This window comes from Mesocricetus auratus, unplaced genomic scaffold, assembly GCF_017639785.1.
Source record: "Mesocricetus auratus isolate SY011 unplaced genomic scaffold, BCM_Maur_2.0 Super-Scaffold_100022, whole genome shotgun sequence".
Taxonomy (NCBI): Eukaryota; Metazoa; Chordata; class Mammalia; order Rodentia; family Cricetidae; genus Mesocricetus; species Mesocricetus auratus.
This window is the reverse complement of record NW_024429203.1, coordinates 28,112,259-28,125,731: the sequence shown is the minus strand read 5'-3', so window position 1 is coordinate 28,125,731 and position 13,473 is coordinate 28,112,259. Positions and strand designations below refer to the sequence as shown.

Genomic DNA, 13,473 nt, shown 5'->3' with positions numbered 1-13,473 from the left:
GCTATTCTAAAGTTAGGGTCTTGCTACTTCTTGAAAGAGTCTCTACATGGAAGTGAGAACTGGAAGTATCACTAATCTGGAAGAGAGCATGCCCATGTGTCCAGGCTCCTTGCAAGCAGCAATTAGTTTGATCACAAATGCATAGAACAGTCTTAATTGTCAGCCTGGTAGCTGTCCTGAGAACCAAAGCTCTGCCCTCGTTCTATTAACTAGGCAGGCAGGGGAGTGTCTAATGACTTCAGATCCTCGGAAATATCTGATCAGTCATTCTCTTTCACACAGTGTGATGAAAAATGCACAAAAGCCTATTTCCACATGGGGAAGGCCCACCTTGCCATGAAGAACTACAGCAAGGTAAGTTCTTAGTGAAGTGTAAGCTAACTCACAAGTTGGGTAGATGTTAGTTCACCTTTTAGTGTTTTCTGAAGTCCTGAGATAATGCAATTGGGAAGGATGTTGCATGAAATCTGGGACAGTCCCACTAGCTGTTGACTCATGTCAGCCGAGTCAGCAGAATATTCTACTTGTACTGGTTCAACTTCCTCATAGAAAATACATGAACAAAAAGAAAACAAAATTCACTTGCAATCTCATTGCTCCAAATGTTTATGCATACTCACTACAGCATCACATAGTTAATCCCAGTGTTGATGGTGGTGGAAGCGGTAGGGAGTGATGGGATCCTAGGTCCCAAGCCAACGGAAATAACTCATGGATTGGATCTGGGGCTGAGATGTTGGGTTCAAAATATATACATCTATCCTGGAATAATGCTCTTTTGTCAACATGATATTTTTATTGTATTCATTCTCTGTTTGTTGTTGTGTGCTCATGAGCCTGGTGTGGCACAGAGGTCAGAGGATAACTCTGTGAAGTCTTTTCCCTCCTTCCACCTTGACATGAATTCCAGGGATCATCTCAGGTCTCGGTTACTAGGCTTGGGTGACAAACTCCTGTACCTGCTGAGCCATCCCTTCAGCCTTCTTCTGTTCAGTCTTAATCCCAGTTTTCTAGATGAGCCATGATAAACCTTGAGGATATGAGTGTTTATTTTCTTCTTAGTTTTTTTTCTCTTGAAGACTGGCTGGGTACACACATTTCTTAAATATAATCGAGTGATACTATCTTTGCCCCCAAATCTCCCTGAACTTCTTTCTTTTTCTAGAAACTTTTTTATTACTTTATTTTTCTTTTTTATTTAAATTAGAAACAAGCTTGTTTTATATTTCAATCCCAGTTCCCTCTCCCTCCCCTCCTCCCCTGCCACCCATCTACTCCCTTTCTCATCCCCTTTCTGCTCCCCAGGGAGGGTGAGGCCTTCCATGGGGGAATCTTCAAAATCTGTCACATCATTTGGAGCAGGGCCTAGACCCTTCTCTGTGTGTCTATACTGAAGGAGTATCCCCCTATGTGGATTGGGCTCCCAAAGTCCATTCACGTACTAGGGATAAATACTGATCCATTTCCAGAGGCCCCATAGATTAACCAGACCTCCAAACTAACATCCACATTCAGGGAGTCTAGAACAGTCCTATGCTAGTTTTCTAGCTATCACTCTGGGGTCCATGAGCTCTCCCTTGTTCAGGTCAGCTGTTTATGTGGGTCTCTCCAGCCTGGTCTTGACCCCTTTGCTCATCACTCCTCCCTTCAGCAACTGGATTCTAGATTTCAGCCCAGTGTTTAGCTGTGGCTGTCTGCTTCTGCTTCCATCAGCTACTGGATGAATTCTCTAGGATGGCACATAAGATAGTCATCAATCTCATTATCAGAAAAGGGCATTTATTGCTTAGATTGTTAGTTGGGGTCAACCTTGTAGATCTCTGGACATTTCCCTAGTGCCAGATTTCAATTTAAACCTATAATGGCTCCCTCTATTATGGTATCTTTTTTCTTACTCTCCTCTATTCTTCCCCTGACTCAATCTTCCTGCTCTCTCATGTCCTCCTCTCCCCTCCTCTTCTCACCTTCTCTATCTCCTTACTCCCTCTCCCCTTGCCCCCCCTGCTCCCAATTAGCTCAGGAGACCTTGTCCTTTTCCCCTTCTCTGGAGAACCATGTGTGTCTCTCTTAGGGTACTTCTTGTTTGGTAGCTTCTCTGGCGGTGTGGATTGTAGGCTGGTAATCCTTTCCCCTATGTCTAAAATCCATATATGAGTGAGTACATACCATGTTTGTCTTTTTGTGACTGGGTTACCTCACTCAGGATGGTTTCTTCTAGTTCCATCCATTTCCATTTCCTTGGTAAGAACTAACTGGGAAGCTCTCTAGCTCATTCTGAAGCAGCCAGTGATTAGCTTCTTCGCTGGCTGATTTCGCAGCCTGTACCTCTAACTCCAGGCTGTTCTCTTCTATTCCTGGGTCTTAGTCAACACAGCCTCCGGTTTTGCTGAATTCCTGATCTCCTGGGTATAGTGATAGTCTCTAGTGCAAATATCAAATCCAAGTTTAGCATATACATTATGATTATTCTTACCTCTGGCAGACATGAGCCACAAAAAATACAAGACTGGGTAGTAGACATCACAGTTTGTGTTTAACAAACAAGTTTTTAAAATGAATTTTTGCAACAGTACCTGTCGTGTCACAGAACCTGAGAAGTCCAAGCAAAAATATCAAAAGCTCACGCTCTTCCTGGCCGCCTCCTGTGCCAGGAGCAGGGGAAAAGATAAGAAGGGATAATGAAGGAAGCAAGCCCTGGGTTGCCCCACATCTGGTCTGTAATCATGGTTACCCCTGACCACCTCTCAAGGTCTTGTTTCTGTTTCCCAGTCTAGAGAGTGTTATCAGAAGATGGGAGAGATAAACCCCAAGCTTCAGACACAGGTGAAAGGTGAGACTGTCCCTGCTGCTAGGATCCATATAAATCCGGGTTTCCTTTGTACTCCACTGGGCTGCCCTCCCTACTTTCTCTGTCCTGGTCAAGGCCACAGCCTTGCCTTTCCTTCACTGCCCAGCCCTCCGTGTCCACAAGTTCGCTATGCTCATCTCCCCCTCTGTGGTCATGTTTAGATGACTCCATTTCTTTTCTTCCATGCCATCCTCCCATAGACTTCTATTTCCAAATTTCCAAGACGACTTAAGATGTGGTTTAGATTTTACTTTGCTCCTAAACAACTTCTTCCTGAAGAAGAGTCTGAATTATTTTCTTGCTTTATACTTCCCATTCTTGCAAGGATGTAAGGAAGAGAGTGCGCAAGGTCAGGGAGATGTGGGGGGGGGGGGGGAGCTTTTGGATGCTTCTTTCAATTGTTAGACTGTTGCTTCATTTTGCTTTTTCCTGCTTGTTTTGCTAGAATACCTAAATCAAGTAACTCTTCAAGAAAAGGCAGATCTACAAGAGAAGGAAGCTCGTGAGTCCCTGCATTCAGGAAAGAACACAGCAATGACAACTAAAAATCTCCTGGAGACCCTCTCCAAGCCTGGCCAGACACCCTTGTTCTATGCAGGAGGCATTGAGATCCTGACAGAAATGATGACCAACTGTAAGTTAGACATGTGTCCACATGAAGGCACAGGTCCAGGAATCTGGCTCCGTGGGACAAAAATTCCCTCCCTTCTATAGACATCAGCTGAAAATCTACACTAATACAGGTGTCAAAGAGGGTATGGAAGAAATATACCTCCACCTGTATCCCATCCTCTTCAGGAATGCATCGACTTATGCAGTGAACACCACACACATGGCACAAGACACACACATGGTGTACACCAGCTCCATGTGTGCTTATATTACATGCACCACACAGCATGTGTTTATGTTTATATAAATATAATGTTAAATAAGCCAGTGTACTTACTGTATAAAATTTTCCCTCGCATGTGTTCCACACATCTTGCTTCCATCCCCATGTCCAGCCTAACATCCTAGACCATGCACACACCCTACGCCAAGTAGAAACGGAAGAAATGTCTGTGATTAAACTATAGGGATCACCCCAGATGCACTTGATGGTGTCTTGGAAGATGAAAATAGCTTCGGAGGAAATATCTGTCTTGTAATGAGAGCGTGTCACTCTGTTACCGGTTCCTGTAAACACTGATGGCAGAACTTAAACAACTTTGGTTGCTCAGTGACAGGATGTCATTTGTACAAATGAATGGAGACTCTGGTCCCCCTTTAGTGTGAAACAGAGGTGGCCCTGATGACCCCCTTGGCTGCTTTCTTAGAAAATGTAAGTTCGTCTCCAGAGCCAGGAGAAAGCTTCAATATAAACATCTAGATTCAGATGGCTCTCCAGTACTTTCCAGGGATCAAACAGTTCCCGCAGGCTCTCGAAAACTTTCAGAGGAATGAACTGAGATACTGACAAGTTTCTAAGCAGTCCCTCTGATGGCAACATATCGAGTGGCTGGTGGTGATTGCATTTCTCAAAGTGTGACGATCTACCTAGATTTTTGATGATCTTGCCCTTTTGCACTGGGATCTGGTGATCAGCTTTACTGTGCTGCAGCTAGATACCAATCTAGTGGGTTAGGATCTGACTCGGCTCTTGTGGTTTTGTTTCAGGCACAGAACGGACCTTGTTCAGAACATATGGTGGATTCAGCACCATCAGTGATCACAAGCTCATAAGAAGGTAAGGATGTTTGGAAAGAGCCAGATGTCTACAAGAAAAGACAGAGATCTGTGTGTGTGGAAGCAGTTACTGGCCACAGAGGCAAGGCCTTTGGACTCTGTGTCCTTGCTCCTCAGTCAGCAAGGTGACCCCTGAAAGAGCACATGTGAACCCCCTTCAGCTCAGAGCCTCTGGCCTTTTGCATCATGTTGCAGCTGACAGAGTGAGCCTGTCCCACGGGCCCTCTCCACATGTCCCAGACAGACAAACACCACTCCTACTGGTTTCCCACCAGAATTTTGTAAGATTTTAGTTTGTTCTTTTTCTCATTTTACTGGTCATTTAAAAAAGTAGAAGCATCTAGGTCCATGTCCATTTAGAATTTTACCTAAAGCAAGACCTACATGGAAGGGGGTGGTATGCTGTGTTTATTTCATATTGTGCTTGGATTATTCAGGAGGCTTGGGATCCTGACATGGGTTGGATGTTTGCATGTCCACTCATCACTGATGGCCTTTGGCTGTCCACCCTCTTCTGTGTACCCATCCCTGTGTTTTTAGCCTTTACATTTGATCTGGATGTTTGGAATCAGTGACGGGTAGCTCCTTGGTGATGGTTACTTATGGATAAGAAATTTCTTTCTCTCTTTCTTTCTTCATTCCTTCCTTCCTTCATCTCTTTCCTTCTTTCCTTTTCTTTCTTTCTGTCTTTCTTTTTCTTTTGAGGGATCTCACTGTGTAGCTCTGACTGACCACTCTCTATGTAGACCACCCTGGCTTTGAACTCACAGAGACCCACCTGCCTCTGCCTAATGGGTGGTAGAATTAAAGGTGTGTACCACCAAATTTTAAAAATTCTCTTAACTCTTTTATTTGCTGAGCCTGGGGGTGGAACCCAGCCCAAAGAAAGCAAGACCAGTCCCCAGATTCTACACTGCTCTCCCTGTCCTTTCCAGGTGCCTCTTCTCAGCAGGGAAGGATGCAGCTGAAGAGGTTCTCTGTGTGGCTGTTTTGAAGCTCTGGCAAGCAGTGTGTAGTGACAATGGTAAGCCTGGCACTACAGTGCCCACTGCCAGTTATATGTCCCCAGAAGAAAAAGCTGCATGCCTCAGCATGGTAGTTCTCCCCAATGGTCAGGCCTGGGAGGATTGATGTCTGGATTCCATGCCTTTTCCTTCCTAAAAGTATATGGACAAAAAAAAAAAACTCATTCCTCAGCCCCCCCCCCTTCTCCTCCTCTTCCTCTTCCTGCTCCCCCTCCTCCTATTTCCCTTCCTCCTATTCCTCTTTCTCTTTCTTCTCATTGTCCTCCTCCCCTTCCTCCCCTCTGCCTCAGGACACAGTGGTGGAGAGTGGGCAAGATCACTGTCAGCTCCCCCACACACCCATGCCTTTTCCTTCCTCTCCCTCCTCTGCAGACTCATGACTTCTGCTCATGTCATGAGCAAAGGAGATAGTGTCCTTTTTTGTCTGTTTGAAAATACTTTGGCTTTGCTGACCATAGCACCCCTTGCAGTGTCTTGAGATGCATGACTACCAGCCGGCATCTTTGGACACTGATTAGCGTCTGTTACTGAAATAGGAAAATGCCAGAGGGATTTTATTTTGTCAATTCTTACTTCATGCAGCATCCTCCAGGGATCATTAAGTTTTCGCACAATTTTTTTCTGAGCCACTTTTATGGCTTCTGTGTGTATCAAGATTTTAAGTTTTTCCTGTCATCTCATAGAAATGTGTTTCACAGGAAGAGGTTTGCACTTGGGAGAGGAAACACTAGAAATGAGGACAATGACAGGGTGGAGCTTGCCAGGAGTGTGTGTATTGTACCAGCTGAGTATGAGGAAGCCATCTCCTTTCATTTAGTAGGAGGAAGGACCGAGAACTTGCAGTAGGCTGTAGGAAACTGGCCTATCAGGAAGCCCAGTTACTGGAAGGGAGCAGTCAGTATAGCCAAGCATCTCAGTTTGTCCCAGAAACCACATTACCAACAATAGAAAACAAAACAAAAAGCAAAAACAGGTGTGGTGACATGCTGGGAATGTGGAGGTAGATCCCCAGGACTTGAAGGACAGCCAGCCTCATCTACCTGATGATTTCCATGTTAGTAAGTTCCTAATAAAAAGAAGAGAAGGAGGAGAAGGGGGAGGAGGAGGGGGAGGAAGTGGAGGAGGAGAAGGAGAAGAAAAAGAAGGAGAAGGAGAAGAGCCTTGAATGATGCCTGAGGACGATATGTAAGTGTCCTCTGGCTTCCATCCATATGCTTGCATACACACACACACACACACACACACACACACACACACACACACACACACACGTATACATGGATATGCACATACACATACACACACACAGACACCCTTGCTCAGGGCTGTGTGTTTTTCAAGATTCCTAAAGGAAGGAACTTGGTGGCTGTGTTTACTCTTTGAATCAAGCATAATAACCCAGATACTTTTGTTTCTGTCAGCCTTGGATTTATGTTGTTTTAGTATCTGAAAAATATTGTCACCCAGGGTATACACATGCTGTGTCTCAGACTCATGGAATTTTGACATGTCAATAAACACAAAGCCATGTTTTTTTAAGAAGCAGAGTGCATGCAAAAGAAGAAACATGAGAATACATCAGTGGCATATTGTTAGGTCAGAGAGAGAAGTCACACCCAGGACACCCACAGTGACGCACCTTCTCCAACAAGAGCACGCCCCCTAATCCTTCCCAAACAGTTCCACCGACTGGGGGCCAAACACTCAAGTATGTGAACCCATGGGGACCACTTGCATTCAAACCACCACACCTTTAACACGGGAACCTTTGAGTGTATTTCAGATTCAGACCGTGACACCTTCTCTCCAGTTTGCTCTACTGTGTTTCATCACTTATTCTCGTACTCCTGCCATGTCCTGTCTGCTCCCACGTGCCTGCCCCGGACACATAGCAAGCAAAACTCAATGTCACTGAATTTCAGTGTTAGGACTCTGGGGAAGCTCATTGTCTATTGTATTATGGAGGTATACTTCTCACATGATATCATAGTTTCTCAGGAAGATACAAATGGTTGCTCTGGCCACCTTTTTATTTTAAATTTTTTATTCATTCTACATACCAACCACAGTTCCCCCTCCTTCCCCTCCTCCCACTCTCCTGCATCTCCCACCCCAACTTACCCCTCTCCTTCTAAAGGCTGATTCTCTGATCATATTCCAGTCAAGCCAAATGCTTTTCCTTCATCCAGTTCCACATTCCACCCACTGAGAAAGCTTTTATAAGAACAGTAATAGTATAACTAATCTATGAGAGCCGGTCTCCATCCAGCACCATCTAGCAGTGGCTCGCTGAATCCGCATTAAAAGCTCTAGCAGGTGGGTCCTCATCTCACTGATGAGGAAGCCGAGGACCACAGGAGTTAGTGATGGGCAAAGAGCATCACTCTGCATATTCGAATACATGCGTCCCATTCTTATAAGTCATTATCCTGCCTGGCAAATGCGTCAAGAGCCAGCTTCTTGTTGTGGTGGTGGGCGACAGAATGCACTTACATGCTGCCGTGGCAGCTCAAGACAGAGTGACACCTGTGTTCTGCAGAGGAAAACCAGCGCCGGCTTGTGACCCACCCGGATATGGCCAGTCTGCTGCCTTCCTTCATGACCTCCAGAATCCTGATTATTCAGCAGCAGAGCCTGGCCCTACTGCTGCAGCTCACCCAGACAGAGAATGGCCGGAACCAGGTCATCAAGCACCTGGACCTGATCCGGTAAGCCTGTGCTGGTGGGATCTTCCCCATGGTCCCTCAGGTCACCACTATGTAGGCAAGGTCAAGCTGCCCATCCCTCCTGCTGTCTCTTGGGTGTGGTGACCACCAGGTTGTCATGAGCTTTCATGAAAGACAATAACAGAAAGAGCCTCTGAGAGAAACCCTATCAGGAGGGTATCTCAACAAGGTCCTGGCTGAACACGGGACCACGCTCAGCTTTGATTCCGCAGGAGTGGAAACGGTTGAACTTGACAGGGCAGCGCCTGCACAGGCAGAACCCAGCCTGGAAATGGATCACGTGCTCCTGTCTTGTTAGACTCAGGCCGGGTTCCACCCTGCCCCTCTCCTGCTTTTCCTAAGTTCTCCTGTTTGACACAAGACGTGTGTTTTGCTTTGCATATCCTTCAGGCATTTCTAAAATGAGAGAGTATAATTTAATAAAATAAATGCTTTTTAGTGGAGGTTTTTCAAAGACCAAGATACATAGGGATAGTGTGTGCACAACTCTTAAAGGATTTCCTAAAACAACTTACTTGAATCACAGTGACTCTTTCTGTCTGTGCTCTTCAGCTTTTTAACAATTAGTTTTGTTTGTTTGCTGATTACATCTGTATTTAGTGTGTAAGGAAAGATGTATGTGGTGTGTGTGTGGGTGGGTGGTGGGCACACATACCAAGGGAGTGTACTCACGTATGTGGGTGTACTTGTGTGCACAGGTGCACGTGTTTATGCATGCTTGGGGAGGTCAGTGGTCAGTCTTGGGTGTTGTTCCTCAAGAACCATCCATCTTGTTTGTCAAGATGTATCCCTGTCACTAGGACCAGGGATCACTGGTTAGGCAACATAGGCCAGCTGGTCACCCTCAGTGGTCTATCTGTCTCTGCCTCCCCAGTGCTGTGATGGCAAGTGTGTGCCGCCATGACCCACTTTTTCTGGGGTGCTGTAGATTAAACTCAGTCCCCAGGTCTGCATGACAAGCACTGTAACTACCTGGGCTTTTTCCCAGCCTGTGTTTTATTTATTTTTCAATTTATATTGCTTACCTGTTTTCTGGTTATAAATTTGACCATATAAAATTGACGTGCCATTGATTTTAGGTCAGAAAGGTTGAATGTCAGCCATCTCATATGGTTTAAACTGATAGAAATAACATTGTCTGCGGCCTGCTTTGTAAAGGTTTCAGGGTGACTTTAGAACCCTAAGTTAATCTGCTGGATTTCTTTGCTGCCAGATCGCTTCATCTCCTGTGGTGACTTGTGGGAGTGTTGCTCCCTATTCACCAAGTGGGCAGGAGATGCAACAGGGAATAACAAGGCAACATCAGCCAGCCTTCCCCTCATGCTTACTCCCTGGAGCCCAGCTCCTACTCTCTGTCCTCTGTAAGAAAAGAAGCCAGATTTCTCTGGACCAGACTAAGCTCTCTCACCTGTCCATTTACAGAGGGGTCCACTGTATGCTGAGGACAAGGTGGTACCCATCTCCCTGTTTCCATCAAGTCACAGCCCCGATGGCTTCCAGGAAAGGCTTGGCAACCCAGAACTCTGCCCACCCCACAGGTGGAGTGCTAGTGAATGTCTCCCAAGGCACTTGGTACTTTTCAGGTGACTCTGCAGCCTTCAGCTCAATTTCTTCATCACCTGTTATTTTCTCTTAAATCACCCTTTGTCTTGGAGCAGCTATAGCTCTAGTTGTCTTAAGGCTTCTGCTGTCTTTGAACTGCCTGAGTCTCAACTTGAACTCTTCCAATTGTGTTGTAGCTCACCCTGATACATACAGTCTCATCGACTCTTAGAGCAGCTGCTTTCAGGTCCACTAGTCTTGCTAATGTCTATCTTCAGGTAACTCATTGATTCTCTATGCTGAAATGAAGCAGGACAGGGGAGTGTGCACCTCACAGAGGGATGCAGGTTCCCATCCTCCCCAGATGTGAACTGGTAGGAACAGGCTTCCCACTTTGTAGGAAGCACCGGAGTTTTAGATTCTTACTGTCCAGTATTTAATCTTCGTATGTCTTTTTTTTTTTTTTGACCTAGGGAAGGTGCATTGTCTTGTCTGGATGCACACTTGGAATGACAGTTGAGAGGGGTGGTGGAGAGCTGGAGAAATGACTTGGCAGTTAAGAGTGTTCCCAGCACCCATATTGAGGAATTCACAACTACCCATAACTCCAGCTGCAGATCTGATGCCTTCTGACCTCTTAGAGCATCCACATACTAATAAATACACATGCACATGAACAATAGTAATTACTTATTAAAAGAAATGTGATAAGTACCCCACTTCCTTTTTTTTTTTAGAAAAGATGGGGCTTCATGCTAAAACTATTGCTAATACATATTAGGATTCAGTTCTCAGCACATTACCCTCTGCCCTCCAAAAACAAACAAGAAAGTCCATAGAGCTGTGTCTATGTTGGTTTGAACTTTTTCTACTTATGTAGACAATTTGATCAAAAGGAGCTTAAGCAAGATAGAGTCTGGCATGCATTTCCCCACATAATAAGAAAAGACTTACCACAATAACCTGTAGCTTGGACACTGCAAAGTCAAGGTCACTGTCCGTCTCTTTACCTTTACTTTTCTGTTGGTGTGATGTGAAAGCCCCATATCCCTGTCTAACACAGCTTAGCATCTGCTGGATCTGCCCTCTTCATTAAGAAAAGCCACTGCTTATTTCAGTGTAGTAGAATTGTGTCCTGGGCTACCCAGAAAGACAGTAGCAGCTTCTGTAACAGTCAGGCAGATTGGAAAGGGGAAGTGGTAACTGTGAGGCTGGCCAGTTAACAGCTGTCACCACAGTAAGAAGAGTCACTATCATCCATATCTTATACTGGACATGAACCTAATAATGTTTTAATGGGCATTTTCTCTCTCTCTTTAGGGCAGATTGTCCAAAGTCTTAAACTGGGATAGTAGTGAAATGATTGGCTCCATGAACCCATTCTCTGAACTGTGGTCCATCCACTGAGACAAGTGTTTGTCCACAGAGCAGAAAATATGTCTCTGAGTAAAATGAGGTGAAAAAAAGAACACACTGTCCTCTGTAGGTAATGAGAGTGCTAAAGAGAAGTGTTTTGTCACATGGTGAGGGAGCTTACTTGTTTATGTCTCTTAAGACTAAACCAGGATGACCCTGATGGTTGTCTGCCCTTGGTGCTATTCTGGTTCATCAGCATTCATCTTCAAGACCAAGAAAACAGAGTTAAATCGGAATAGGAAGAATTTGGACGAACTCCAAAATAAATTATTTCTGATGGATGAGCACTAGAGTGCTTTCTGAGGAAGTCAAGGATTTACAGAAGCTTGCGGACACCTGTACTTTAGACACCATCTAGCCCATCCCCATCCACCCTGGCTGCCCCTCCGCAGTGGCCCAACCCAGTTCACGCATGTCCCCCTCTATGGAAGACCCAGAATTTCACTGTGTCTGTTTCCATTTGACTTGGGTCAGGCATTAAGACAGTTCAGAGACTGGTATTCTTCCCAGGTAATGAGGATGTGAGTCACTCCCCCGGTTACCCATCTACTGCCAGAATTACCCTGACTATGAGTTACCTATCCCACAGCTCTCTGACCCAAGGACAGCCCAGACAATGGAGCATTTGAAAAGAGCATCAAATTCTGCCACTTCCCAGCATTAGGGGCCACACACTAGGCTTTCCCAATTCAAGCACCCGACTTCCTATACTAATCCTCGGGTGATTCAACCCTTCCCAGAACAATCTGCTAAAGAGAGTCTATCCCTTAAAAGTGAGTGCCTGCTACACTCCCAAATAGTCAATCCATAGGCTATTTCCTGTCTTGCTGTCATCCTACTGCCCCGAGGGTGGACTTTAAGAGAGACTGTCCTGTCTTGAGGGCTAGGTGGCAGCACCCTCTGGTACTAGATCCTACCTCCTTGTCTCTGAATAGCATAACAAATTAAATGTGCTTTGCACTTGTCTCTTTCACCTGGATTTCCTGTCCTCACATAGGACATCCAGCTATCCATTTGCCTAAGAATTCTGGAGTTGAGCTGTACCACCGTCACCATGGTCATAAGACAGTAGCTTGTTACCTTGCTATTCTCCTCCTTGGTCTCTCATCATTCCTTCTCAGTCTTTGTAATATCTCCTCCTTTATAATAGTACCTTTCATCCTGCCACTGCCACAGCCCAGTCCCAGGTCCTTTATTGTCAGGACAAGCACACATCTTGGGATTCTCTGTCTTCTTGTCCTACCTTCTCCAGTCTGACTTCCATTAAACCAGCAAAAAAGATGTTTCTAAAATACATATTGGCCCTCTTGTTTTCTTCCTTAAATTTTTTAAATGACTCTTCATTGCCTATAAGGCTATCTTTCTAACTCGTGAGATACAATGTCTAGGAGTCCCCTGGGACTTGGCTAAAGCACAGTCTCCCAGAGATTTGAAGTATAGAGTAGGAATCTGTGCCCCCATCCTCCCCCCCCCACCACTATCATCCAGAAAGTCACCTGCCCATCACACTTTGGAGACGGTGACCTTGGGCGTTATATCCCATCTTTTCTCAAAGTCTCTAGAAGGCCCATTGAGAATTGAACTCTGTCCAGTTCCTTCACCTCCTTACTCCCTGTTCTCCTCTTACACCTTAAGCACTAATGGTAATGAACTGCTAGGTGTCCCCAAAGATGCCTCATGATCTGAGAGTACCTTAGAGTGTTCTGTGTGACATACTCTGTCCTGTCTCCGTGTGCATGACACTGGCCTGCAAGCTTTCTAATGCCAAAACAGTGTCTCATTCCATCTTCACATTCCTAGAGCCTGCCTCATTGCCTGGACAGTAGTCAGTGGTAGTTTAGCACAATTGGTTGAATGAGTAAATAATAGTAACCATCACTGGTCTCTGAAGATGGAACCAAGACATCATATACCGTGGAAGCCTTTTCTTCTCCAGCCCCCTAACTACTTCTGCCGGGTAGACACTGAGTACCTTAGCATGAGTCTGTTCTAGCACATTCCTAATGCTTTCCTTTATTATTTGTACATGTGTCACTGTAGACCAGGAGCTAGGTGTTGAGCACAGCACACAGCTTGCCAAAGATGCTTGGTTTGCTGGAAGGTAGTCATAACTTTCACTTCTAGTGTTCTAAATTTCTGGTGTTCTAAGAGTAAGTCCTCTTCAGGCAACTTGGGCTTGCATAGCTTT

At 45.2% G+C, this 13,473-nt stretch overlaps 1 protein-coding gene across 3 annotated transcripts in view; it reads left to right on the top strand.

Annotated features, from left to right (window-relative positions):
- The window catches only part of Ttc12 (tetratricopeptide repeat domain 12), a 44,040-nt gene that overhangs the window by 19,386 nt on the left and 11,181 nt on the right, over positions 1–13,473 (top strand). For all 3 annotated transcript variants that reach the window (XM_005069497.4, XM_040730172.1, XM_040730173.1), the window contains exons 8-13: positions 283–354; positions 2,770–2,830; positions 3,294–3,482; positions 4,508–4,577; positions 5,512–5,600; positions 8,141–8,309. In XM_005069497.4, the coding sequence (XP_005069554.1) occupies positions 283–354; positions 2,770–2,830; positions 3,294–3,482; positions 4,508–4,577; positions 5,512–5,600; positions 8,141–8,309 (650 nt within the window). The remainder of the gene's footprint in view (positions 1–282; positions 355–2,769; positions 2,831–3,293; positions 3,483–4,507; positions 4,578–5,511; positions 5,601–8,140; positions 8,310–13,473) is intronic.